This window comes from Nicotiana sylvestris, chromosome 7, assembly GCF_000393655.2.
Source record: "Nicotiana sylvestris chromosome 7, ASM39365v2, whole genome shotgun sequence".
In the NCBI taxonomy this organism is placed as follows: domain Eukaryota; kingdom Viridiplantae; phylum Streptophyta; class Magnoliopsida; order Solanales; family Solanaceae; genus Nicotiana; species Nicotiana sylvestris.
The window spans coordinates 90,697,362-90,710,289 of record NC_091063.1 but is presented as its reverse complement, the minus strand read 5'-3'; the positions used below and the strand labels follow the sequence as shown (position 1 = coordinate 90,710,289).

The 12,928-nt window shown below is 39.8% G+C and overlaps 1 protein-coding gene across 1 annotated transcript; it reads right to left on the bottom strand.

The window, feature by feature from the left end:
* Positions 1-3,181: 3,181 nt before the first annotated feature.
* LOC138873422 (uncharacterized) lies at positions 3,182-5,371 on the bottom strand. The gene is made up of 4 exons (XM_070151892.1): positions 5,169-5,371; positions 4,086-4,338; positions 3,689-3,865; positions 3,182-3,502 (listed from the first exon to the last, which is right to left on the bottom strand). Exons 1-4 carry the CDS (start codon positions 5,369-5,371, stop codon positions 3,182-3,184), a joined length of 954 nt encoding a protein of 317 aa, XP_070007993.1.
* Positions 5,372-12,928: the final 7,557 nt, after the last annotated feature.

The window sequence follows — 12,928 nt, the reverse complement described above, 5'->3', positions numbered from 1 at the left end:
TAAAAGAGTTGTCGGGTAAAGAAAATGATGACCAATTTTGTCCAACGTGAGTGGGGAATGATGTGTTTTGAAAAAATAGGGGCCTAACCCTGGTTCTTGAGGTGACTACATATCCTTAATGTTACGGGAATTAGGTCGTGTGTAGTTCTGGATCCAACAACGAACGAAACTAATGGAGTTGTTATAAGAGCGATCATGTGTTTCAAAAAGGATCTTTTGGATGTGATAATGTGGTGAGTAAATAATGACTTCAGGTGGAGCTATGAATGCAAATTTGATCATTGCGGATGTATAAGGCAAGTATTTGAACGGTTATTGAATAAAGGGTAAACAATTGCTGATCATCGGTTATGTTTTGAGGTGATCGAAGGATGCGAAAATTGTGAATGGAAACCGGAGCGAGAATTGCTCCTGCTTGTAGAATGGTTACCTCCCGAGTTACCTACAAAATGTAAAACATGATGCACGCGAATATATATGGATTATTGCGAAAATTTAAACATGATGCAAATTTCCTTCGGACCATGAGAGTTGTCTTTGGACGATGAGGATGATGTCCTGGCCATGAAGCGTATGATAAGGGATTCATAGGCCATGGAATAGTGTCCTGGGGCCATAAGGATGGTGCTCCGGACTTTGATGCCTTTGAATAATGATATGCACTTTCGAGAGATCCCCAGGTCATGGCATGGTATCTTCAGGCTATGAGGATGGTGCCTTCGGATTATGACGCCTTCGAACAACGTGGAAATATTTTAGCCTATGAAATGCAAGTATGCGATAATATCGACCGTTTGATAGAGGAAACAGGTAATGCTTAGTTATATGTGAGAACTAGAAGAGACAAGGCTTAGTCTTGTATGAAAAGAGGGTAGTGTTTAGCCCGATACAAAGAGTGGAGACAATGCTTAGTCTCATGCAAGGAAAGGCAGCGCTTAGCCTTATGCAATAATGAGGGCAGTGCTTAGCCTCATACAAGGAATGTAGACGATGCTTGGTCTCATGCAAGGAAAGACAATGATTAGCCTTATGCAATAATGGAGGAAGTGCTTAGCCTCTTGCCAAGAATAGAGACGGTGCTTATTCTCATGCAGATGAGGGCATTGTTCAACCTTATGGAAAGAATGAGGGCTGTGTTTAGCCTTATACAGGGAATGGAGATAGTGCATAGTCCCAAGCAAGGAAAGGAAATGCTTAGCCTTATGCGATAATGAGAGCAGTGTTTATCCCTATGCAGGGAATGGAGACAATGCTTAGTCTCATGCAGGAAAGACAGTGCTTAGCCTTATGCGATAGTGGAGGCAGTGCTTAGCCTCATTCAAGGTAAAGGGTAGCCATATGCAGGAAGAATAATGATTAAATATGAAGGGACAAGTGATTCTTAGCTTGGCGCATTTGCGCTTGGTGACTTCTGCCGGTGTGAAGATAGTGAACTTGTTGTATGTATATATTTGCGAACGTTCTTGTTATGTCCATTGTGCCTGCATCCAAAGAAAAATTGTGAGTTTTGGAGGGGAGAGATTGGTTCGTGCTCTCGATTCCTTGCTTTGCCCTCGCTCCTGTCTTGAGGTCCTATTGGAGTCACCCTGACTAACTTCTGGCTACTACAGAAAAATGAAATTTTCTAAAAACATGCATTTATGATAAATCATTTATATAAAAATGTTGTTGTTCGAAATATGTGATAATGCATAAAAGCAAATAGTTTTGTTGAATCAGTGGCTATGACACGCTTTGAGACATTGCAACCTCCTTAACTTGGAATTTTGAGGATACTACCCCAGTTTAAATGCATACTTCTGGCACTACATTCCTTGGTGATTCTAAATACGATGAGACCGGGCAAACTCAAGATCTTGCCACAGTTTCTGACCATAGGGGGAATGAAGATTTTATTATGATGTGACCGAACCCACAGGGATGCCTACGTATCCCCTCTTAAACGGGAATCAGGGCAATCGTAGTTCAGGTTACATCAAATAGAAAGTGCAAACATGGTCTTAAACATAATATCTCTTGACTGCGTCCGAATTGATAGGTTTTCACCAAATATCTCCATCCATCTCTGCAAGTATAAGTGCTCATGCTATCAGTACTTGATGAACCATGTAAGGGCCTTGCTAGTTGGGTGAGAATTTCCCTGTTTTCTTCATCCTGATGTGGGAAGATTCGTTTCAGCTCCAATTGCCCCATTGTGAATTGCCTCGATTTAAACTTTTTGTTGAAAGCCCTTGCCATTCTATTCTGGTAGAGTTGACCGTGACACACTGCATTCACTTTTTACCGTCAATGAGAGCCAGTTGTTCATACCGATTCTGTATATATTTCGCATCGCTGAGCTTGGATTCTTATATGATTTGTAAGGAGGGAAATTCCACCTCGGCGGGAATAACTGCTTCAGTACCGTAGACCAGTAGATAGGTAGTTTCCCCAGTTGACGTATGAATTGTGGTGCAGTACCCCAACAAAGAAAAGGTTAGTTGTTCGTGCCATTGCTTGTAGTTGTCCACCATTTTCCTCAATATCTTCTTGATGTTCATGTTGGCGGCTTCTACGGCTCCATTCATTTGCATCATGTATGATGTAGAGTTCCGATGCTTGATCTTGAATGTTTCACACATAGATTTTAGTAAGTCACTGTTAAGATTGGCGGCCTTGTCAGTAATGATTGACTCAGGTACTCCAAATAGACAAGCTTTATGATCTTGGACAAAATCTGCTATGACCTTCTTATTCACAACCTTATAGGATGCGGCTTCTGCCCATTTAGTGAAGTAGTCTATGGTCACCAAAAAGAACCTGTGTCCGTTTGAAGTAGCGGGTTCAATTGGTCCGATGACATCCATACCCCAAGCTAAGAAAGGCTAGGGTAAACTCGTTGCATTGAGTTTGTTGGGCAGCACTCGTATCATATAAGCATGTATTTGGCGTTGGTGACACTTTTGAACATATCTGATGCAGTCTATTTCGATAGTCATCTAGAATACCCCGCTCCTAATATCTTCTTGGCCAAAATGAAATTGTTCATGTGAGGTCTGCAAGTTCCGACATTTATTTCTTTGAGCAATCTAAATGCTTCATTGGTATTGACACATTGCAATAATCCCAAATCAGGAGTCCTTCTATATAGAATTCCCCCGCTTTGAATAAAATGATTGGCCAATCTTTAAAGCATGCACTTCTAAGTGTGTGTAGCATTCTCTGGATATTCTCCCCTTTCCAAATATTCTTTGATATCGCGGAACCATGGATTTTCGTCGAACTCTTCTTCAACATAAGCACAATAAGTTGGCTGCTTATGAATTCCTATTGGGATAGGTTCGATGAAATTCTTGTCTGGGTGTTGTATCATGGAATATAGGGTGGCTAATGTATCTACAAACTCATTCTGGATCCTTGAAACGTGTATGAATTCTATCTTTGTGAACCTTTTGATCAACTCTTGTACACAATGCAAGTATGGCAATATTTTGGTGTTCTTAGTAGCCCATTCTCCTAGTACCTAGTGTACTAATAGATCATAATCTCTGATTACCAGCAATTCCTGAACGTTCATATTGATGGACAAACCGAGTCCCAAGATGCAGGCCTCATATTCTGCCATATTATTGGTGCACGAGAACCTGAGTTTTGCAGATACCGGTAATTTTGATCGGTTTTTTTATACTAAGACAGCTCTGATACCCACTCCCTTGAAGTTTGTTGCTCCGTTGAAAAACATCCTCCAACCATCGTATGCTTTGGTAATATCTTCACCTATAAATGACATTTCCTCGTCGGGAAAATATGTCTTCAATAGCTCGTATTTTCCATCTACCTGATTCTCCACCAAGTGATCAGCCAACACTTGCCCCTTGACTGCCTTCTGGGTCACATAGATGATGTTGAACTTACTTAGTAATATCTGTCACTTTGCTAACTTACCCCTAGGCATGGGTTTCTGAAAGATATATTTCAGCGGATTCATCCTTGATATGAGATATGTAGTGTATGCACAAAAATAATGTCTCAACTTCTAGGATATCTATGTCAAGGCACAGCAGGTGCGTTCCAACAAAGAATATCGAGCCTCGTAAGGCGTGAACTTCTTGATTAGATATTTTCCTCCCAGTTTCATCATGTTGTCCCAAAACATAGCCAAAGGATCCATCTAATACAGACAGATAAAACAGCAGAGGTCTTCCTAGTTCTGGTGGGACCAACACGGACGGTTTAGATAAATACTCTTTGATTTTGTCGAAGACTTTCTGGCATTCTTCATTCCAACTTGTTGTAGCATCTTTTCTCAGCATCTTGAAGATCGACTCACATATCATCATTGATTGTGCTATAAAGCAGCTGATATAATTGAGGTGCCCCAGAAAATTCATCACATCCTTCTTATACTTCGGGGTGGCAAGTCATGGATAGCTTTGATTTTTGATGGGTCTAGCTCAATGCCCCGGCGGCTGACAATGAAACCTAGCAACTTTCCAGCAGGGACTCCGAAGCCACATTTTGCGGGGTTCAACTTCAAATTGTGTTTTCGAAGTTGGTGGAAAAACTTCTTCAGGTCTGCTATGTGATCTAAGCTCCTTTTGGATTTGATGATAACATCGTCCACATACACCTCTATTTCCTTGTGTATTATATCTTGGAAGATAGTCGTCATGGACCTCATGCAGGTGGCCCCAACATTCTTCAAACCAAACGATATCATTTTGTAACAATATATTCCCCATAGTGTGATAAAGGCGGTCTTTTCGACATCCTCTTCGTATCCAAATTTGATGATATCTTGCGAAGCAATCCATAAAGGATTGGAGTTCATGCTTGGCGTAGTTATCGATCAGTATGTGTATGTTAGGCAACGGGAAATCTTTCTTAGGACTAGCTCTGTTCAGATCTCAGTAATCGACACATACTCTAACTTTCCCATCTTTCTTCGAAACCGGCACAATATTGGCTAACCAGTTGGGTATTCGACCACTCGAAGAACCTTAGCTTTGATTTTCTTGGTGACCTCCTCTTTTATCTTCAGATTCATATCTGGCTTGAACTTTCTGAACTTCTACTTTACTGGTGGATACATGGGATTGGTAGGTAGCTTGTGAGCTACTATAGATGTGCTTAACCCAGTCATATCATCGTACGACCATACAAAAATATCCTCATATTATTTTAGGAACCTGATATACTCTTCCTTCTCTAACGGTGGTAGATGAATGCTTATACGAGTTTCCTTCACTGTCTCAAAATTCCCTAAGTTAACGGCCTCAGTTTCCTCCAAGTTAGACTTTGGTTTGTTTTCAAAATTCTCCACCTCTTTGACAATTTCCGCATATATTATATCATCTTCCAGGTCTTCCAAATCATTGTCCTTATGTTTCATTGTCTCATTACATGTCACGATTGTAGGTTCATTTGGATATGTAATAATTACGCCAGGAACTCGGCAAGCCCGGGTTGGTGCATCGGTCAAGTTCTTGAGAACATCTCATTCTTCCATTGTCTGAATGGTAAGGTCTTCCTCCTCCTCTACAATTATACTACAGTCCATGTCTTCCTCGTCTAGAAACAACTTCCTCATACCGGCCAAAATCTCATATTCCTCGGATCCCTGTATCATGTCAGCTTGATGGAATGTTTGGTGTAGAGGTGGTATGGGTTGTTCCAGCGGATAATAATGGGTGTGCCATGGTGGTATCCAATCCTGATGTTCTTGTACGATGTATTCATACCCGAGTCCAAAGGTTGTTCCATGATACTGTGGTTGTATGGGTTTAGTGATCCCTTGAAGCTTTTTACCAAGACCCTTGCATGGTTCATATCCCGTCCATAACAATATGCTTTATATCTTGTTGCTCCACCATCGATCCTTTCCAATCGCATTAACCCGCTCAATGCGGTGATGTGTTTCTCTTCCAACTTCGTCCTATTTTTGATGACTGGAACGGTCTGGTTGGTGTAGATAGGGTTGCTTCTGTCTCCATGAATGACAACTTCCTGATGATTCCAATCGAACTTCACGACCTGGTGCAAAGTAGAAGCCACTGCCCTAGCTACATGTATCCATTGCCGTCTCAATAATAGGTTGTAAGTCGAAGATATATCTAGCACTTGGAATTCAACCTCAAACCAAGTTTGATCCATCTGTAGATCCAAGTTGATTTCCCCGATAGTGGCTCTCTGAGATCCATCAAATGCCTTCACATTTATGCTTCCCATTCGTATTTCGTCCAAGCCTTTACCTAACATTTTCAGAGTGGTCAGCGGACATATGTTCAGGCTCGAACCTCCATCTATCAGGACCCTGGCAATGAACTTGTCCTCAAATTGCACTATGATGTGCAATGCCTTGTTGTGACTCAACCCTTCTAGCGGTACCTCAACTTCATGGAAAGTAATTTTGTGACTCTCCAGTACCTGCTCGACTATGTTAGTCATCTCTCCACTAGTGATATTGGCGGGTACATAAGCTTCACTTAACTCTTTCATCAAGGAATTATTATGTGCGTCTGAGTTTTGCAATAGTGATAAGATGGATATCTGAGCGGGGGATCTTGTTCAGGTGGTCAACAATAGAGTATTCCCTTGCTTGTATCTTCCTCCAAAGGTCGTTAGTGTCTGTCTCAACAACAGGCGACTTAGGTGCATCTTCTTTACTTGTTCCTCCCAGATTCTCAGGTATGTAAACTCTGTTGATTCTATTCATACCTTGCGCGACACCTGTTTCTTCTATCTTGGCTTTTCCTTTTCTTCTTGCTTCCGCAACATAGCCCCATGGGATGGTATCAGACTTGTAAGATGGTGTGGGAGCTAATATTACAGTGAAGGGTGTAGCTACCTCAACCTCAAATAGTGCCTGGGTTTGTACCATAACTGGCGTAAAGGTGACCGGAGATGTTTTAGGAGTGTCTCCCTCTCGAATGAGTCCAATGTACCCTTCCTGATCCCATTCCTCATCAGTTTCTATCACGTTCCCCCTCACTCCTATGATTTGGGAGAGGGTTATTACGGACATTCGGTACATCTTCCTTTCTTTGTATAACCTTAGTGTCAATCAGTGTCTGAATCTTGTCTTTCAACGTGCGACACTTCTCAATGATATGACCCTTCATGCCTGAATCATAGGCACATGTTTTGTTGGGATTGATCCACTGGGAAGGATTCTCTACAACAACAGCAGGAATATGGGTGACGTAACCAGCGGCCTTTAGTCTCTTATATAGTTGGGCTATGGTTTCAGCAATTGGTGTGTGTTGTCTAGGAGTTCTGCTGTCGAAATTCGGATGTGGCTTTGGGTAGTTTTGGCGGGCGGGTGGAGGTAAATGGTAATATGCAACTTGAGTGTTGTAGGTATGGTAGGTGGTGGCAGGATATTAGTATTTTGGGGGTGAGGGTTGGTATGCAGGTGGAGACTTAGGGCCCTGGGCTACCATAACAGCTGTTGATACCCAATTTTTTCCCAAAATATTTTAAAATTGCATATATACCCTCTAAATCATGCATTAATAGCAATTGGTATTTTTCCACAATTTTCCTATATTTTTATTAATTTACCCAGCATTTTATTTCTAATAAATAATTACAAAATGGCATTACAAATGATTTCGAAAGCATTTCTTGATTTAGTTTATTGTTTATGGTCCTAATAAGATAATTAGCTAAATTGGCATCTTTTGGCTATAATTGCAATAACTTTGCAATTATAGCCGAGGCATATAATTTTGTACTATTCTTACCAAAAACTTAGTCATTTGTATTTTTAAAATACTAAATAATCTTTTAGAATTATTTTTCTATGCATGAAATTCATTTTTGATAATTATTAGCTATTTTACAAATTATTTTAATTAATTTAATTGAGTATTAAACTAATAGCCTATTGCATTTCAATTCTAGACTAAATTGAACCAGCCCCAAGCCTAATTAAATCAGCCCAATACCCAAAGCCCAATCCACTATTCTACCCGACCTGATTTCCGTTTAATCTGGACCGTTGATTAATTTTGATCAACGGACCAGATCCGTCCTTACCATAATTAACCTAAAATGACTACCCCCCAAACCCTCATTCCCATCCTCTCATTTGCTCTCATTCTCTCCGCCGTTAAATCTCTCATCTCTCTCAAAATCCTCTCTGCTAAACCTAGCTCCTCTTACCGGCCGTTGGTTCGCCGGTAACAACGGTGGTTCCACCACCACATCTAGCCTACATGGCTCCCTCACATGCCGGATCCTTGCTACCTTGAGTCCCTCAAGGGAACCAGAAGGTGGTTCACTCACCTCCCATGATTTTTATGCCGTTTTCAGGCCACCCTTGGCCGTCCGAGTAAGATCTTTATATTTTCCGGCTAGATCCATGGCTTCTAAGCCGGAATATCTTTATCTCCGGGTTATCTCTCTCTGAAACCCTAACTCATCTCTTGACTCTTCAGATCTACCATAGATCTGAGTATATTTTGAGTTATTCTTGCTGTTTTCCATGATAATCTCTCCGATTTTTCGAAAATGCCTCTTCGTCTTCAAACTAGAGTTCGTAACCCCTTCTCAAAATGCTTTTTTCTTCTAATTGTTGGTATCAATCTATGATTTTTACTATGTTTAAACGGTTTATTTAAGTTTTTCCTTTTATCTGATTTATTATGTTGAAAACACTAATTCTTGCTCTTAATCTTGGATTCTGAAAACCATCCTTGTTTATTTGTTCGTTTAATTTATTTGCATGTCTGTTATTCATAAATAATGTTCTATGTTTCTATGATTTTTTACCCTATTATGCTCATTAGGGTTTCTGAGTTTGCTTTTTCCGCCTATACTATGTTTGTTCTGTTTATTAACATAAATTTGTGTCAATTCCTCTAATTAGTACTATTTTTTTTCCTAGTTGAATTCCCTACTCTACGTGATTCTTACTTTACTATGTTTATTAGGGTTTCTGATTTTTATTCCTTCTTGCCTATGGTGTGATTATTTCGTGTATTTCACAGCAATTTGTGTTAATCCCCTTAATTATTACCACTCCTATTTGAATCCCTAATTTCCTATAATGGATACCTTTTACTAATCTCTTGTGATGATTTCCATACTGGTTTTCAACCTCTAAATATCTTCTTGCCTTATTTTGTTGTTGATTATGTTGTCAAGTTGATTCTTAGACATTTTCCTTAATTAGAATTTGTTGAACCTAGCCTCTATTACATGCTATGTACTATGCTTATTTCCTTATGTGTTGTATTCCAGTCTCATATGATCTCCTTCCTTATTTGTCTTTACCGTTTGAAGTTAACTCCCTTAATTAAGGGAGTACTTCTACTAATTTTATACTAATTGATACCTAGTTCCATAATTATTGCTTGACTTTGATTCTTACCTTATTATTCTACCTAGTTTCAAACAATATATATGCTCTCTCATTAACACACACGGACACGAACACATTTGGCTCAAAACTCTCTCCTTCACACTAAAAGCTCTCCGCCCTCTTTTGTGATTACTTACTACTGTTCTAAGTTATCCGGCTGCAAGCCAAAGCTAATTATTGTGCTCTCCTATTATTCACTTTTTGTTTGCTATCACTTTATTGGTATGTCCTGATTTCAATTCAAGTTCCAAAACCAATATATTTTTTTATTGACTTCAATTCCTCCTGTTTCTAGTCTGTTTTTACTTATGGTTCTGTTGTTCAACTTGAAACTAATATGTTTACTTCATTGCTTCATCAACATGCTCCTAAATGTGTCCCCTCCCTTAGACTCAGCATGTTTATGAAGTGTTATCCCCTTTTAGTGTACCCCAATATGACTCTCCCTTACTAATGTTCTATGCAAAGTAGTTGGCTATCTTTAAGTGACCTGATTCTGTATTAATCCTGAGGTTCCTCAACCCTTTAGCATGCTGCTGATTCTGTACTTAAGTGCTCCTATAACTCTGTGTTTACCTATGTGACCTATGTGTCCCCAAATACCTTGACCCCCTGTTTGTGGCTGCTGAACCTACTTTGGTTCTATAATCTCTGGCTGTGTATGAACCTATTTCGAGGGTGCTGTGTTTGGACTGTTGTTTACTACTCCACTCTCTTTTCAAAACTGTCTCTGATGTCTTTTACAAAACTATTTCAAACAAATCCCTTTTTCAAACTATTTCCTTGCTTAAATCTTTTCAAACACTCTCACATCTACTCTTAGGTTTTAAGTTCTGCCCCTCTAATGTGTGACTGCTTAGGTATCCCTATGAGATCCCTCTGAACTTTGATACATTAGAGCTGGACCTTCCACACTGTACTTACTCAACTATGACTATGAAATCTGGGTGTGAGCACTGCCCGGGATCCCTTGAGGTCCTTAGGGAACTCTGACATACCTAGATTATATGAAAGGCTATGAGGCAATCCGGCATTGGAAATTTTGGAAATCTAGGCCTATTGGTAGGCTCCCTATAGAGTAAGTTCTTATTTTTCTTATCTACTTATGTAATTCATTCAATATTGGCCAGGAATAATTTGTAAATAAACATTGGGGTTTGGATAGTGAAAATTGGAGGGTAGCTATGCATGTTATAGATATCAAAAGGGCAGAAACCATGCTTTAGGTCTATGTTTCCTGTATGTGCAATAGAAACCATGCTCTTAGGTCTCATGTATACTGTTTCAACATCTCATTTTTGCTCTTAGGTCTCATGTATACTGTTTCAACATCTCATTTTTGTCATTCTTATCACTCAAAAATCCTGTTTTAGGATAAAGGGGCATTAAAACAAAGATTGCTACTCTTGCACACTTGACAACATGCTCTATAATATTGTAACCTTTTTCTACATTTAGAAATCCTACTTTAGGAAATTCTGCAATCTTTCCGTGCATTTAGAAATCCTGCTTTAGGAATTCTGCATATAAACCATCATGAACTTTATACATGCATCTTAGATACCATGCTTTAGGGTCTCATGCGTACTTGCTCAGTCACACCTAGTGTAAACCACTAAATATGGAAGAGGTAAAAATAGCTTCACATTTGATTATCCTATTTAAAATAAGCTGGTAATAATCCCTGTATCTTTATAACACTTAGAACCACATGCTTTTAGGTAAAATAACTCCTTTATTGTTCTAATGGTTCTGGTAACAATTGTACATTATCCTACGCCTAGGCAAGCCTTAGGTAATCCAATTTCTCATAAAATTGGAAACTGCCCCTTTGTGTGTACTGCTTATTGATTAACAGGCTTAAAATAAATAGGCAAACTGATTAGGGCCCCTGCTTCTGAGTTAAAAAATGAACCTGCATATCTATTGTGTTCTGATACTCACCTAGACATTATATCTTAGGATACAATTACCCTTATCTGTGTTTGAGTCGTGCTATTTACATGCCTTATCTGTGGAGGTAAACTGAGCCTCTTATTTGCTCCTTCCTATTCTTATTTGTGAATAGTCCTATGTGTTATTGCTTGTCGCCTTAGTATTTTTCCTTTAAACCTTAGGGGTCGGTCTAGAACTGCCTATAGGTAGAGGTACTAAATCTCCTCCGGGACCATTAAGAAGGGACGGGTAACAACACGCAATAGAGATCGCTAACCAACACTCGCATTAATAACCACTAAAGGGGGTGGGAAGGGTAGATATGGGTAGATATAGGCTAACCAGCCTAGGACTCCTCCTTTCCCAAAAGTCCTTTTGTTTAAAACTTTATTTTATACAACTTGTTCAAAATCTCTGCCTTGTTATTTGAGTTATACAACATCCAACGTGCTTTACTTGCAAAAATATTTGATTCAACTATTTATTTGTTAATGGACTAATTCGTAAGTATAAGTTTGGTCGGGACCCACAGTTGTGGACTAAGAGGGGTGCCTAACACCTTCCCCTCAAGGTTATTTTGAGCCCTTACCCTAATCTCTGGTAATGCAAACCAATCCAAGAGTTAATAGCTCTAGGTGCCCTAACGCACCATAATCCATTAGGTGACGACTCTTCATATACCCAAATCCCAAAAGGAAATGAGTTATTACCCCCCCCCCCCCATGAATGTCGAAACCCGGATCTCTCCACAGAGGGAAAAAGGGGTAGCGACAACGGTACCCACTTCTTTCTTCTTTGAAATACCTCCTAATTTCAAGACATTATTTATGGCTTGTATCGCCTCGAAATTAGTTACCATCCCACTCTTGATTCCTTCTTTTATTCTTTCCCCTAACTTGATGATGTGTGAGAACTTGTGATTCTCGATGACCGTCAATCGTTCATAATACTGCGGGTCTTGAGATCTAACAAAGAACTTGTTCATTTGTTCTTCTTCAAGTGCTGACCTTACCTTTGCGGCCTTTGATCTCCAACGAGTAGCAAACTCGTGGAAGGTTTCTGTCGGCTTCTTCTTGAGGTTTTGGATATAGAAAACATTTAGCACGTTCTCTGTGTTGAACCTGAATCTGTCCATGAAATTTGATGCCATACTTACCCAACTTGTCCACTTCTTCGGGTTTTGGCTGATATACCAAGACAAGGCGTCTCCAGTAAGACTTTGCAAGTTTCATGCAGATTTGTTCATTCTTACCTACTCCCACAAGCTTTTCACAGTAGGTTATCATATGTACCTTCGGATCACCAGTGCCATCGAACATTTCGAACTTGGGAGATTTGTAACCCTGCGGCAGTTCCAAATCTTGTTGAATACACGGATCTTCATAGTTTAGACCTTCAATGCCTTTCCCACCTTTAACACTCTGGCCTCCCCCTGTAAGTTTCTTGAGTTCCTCTACCATGTTTCGAATGAGCAGGTCCTTCTCAGTCGGTTCAGGTATGTATAGGGTTTGTTGCGGGGTATGGGGTAAAGTTTCCACATATATCGGATTGCTTTTATGAATTCCTGGAACTTGGGTATATGGGTGATCGTTAGTTGAGTTTTGGGGATCGGGAGTAGGTTGTCGTGCATTTTGAGGTGTGTGATAA

Coding starts and splice junctions, on each gene's coding strand:
- LOC138873422 (XM_070151892.1), bottom strand. CDS start 5,371: ATGAAACATAAGGACAATGATTTGGAAGACCTGGAAGATGATATAATA. Junction 4,339..5,168: donor GAGAAGGAAGAGTATATCAG/GTTCCTAAAATA, acceptor CAATTATATCAG/CTGCTTTATAGCACAATCAA. Junction 3,866..4,085: donor GGAAAATATCTAATCAAGAA/GTTCACGCCTTA, acceptor TATGTGACCCAG/AAGGCAGTCAAGGGGCAAGT.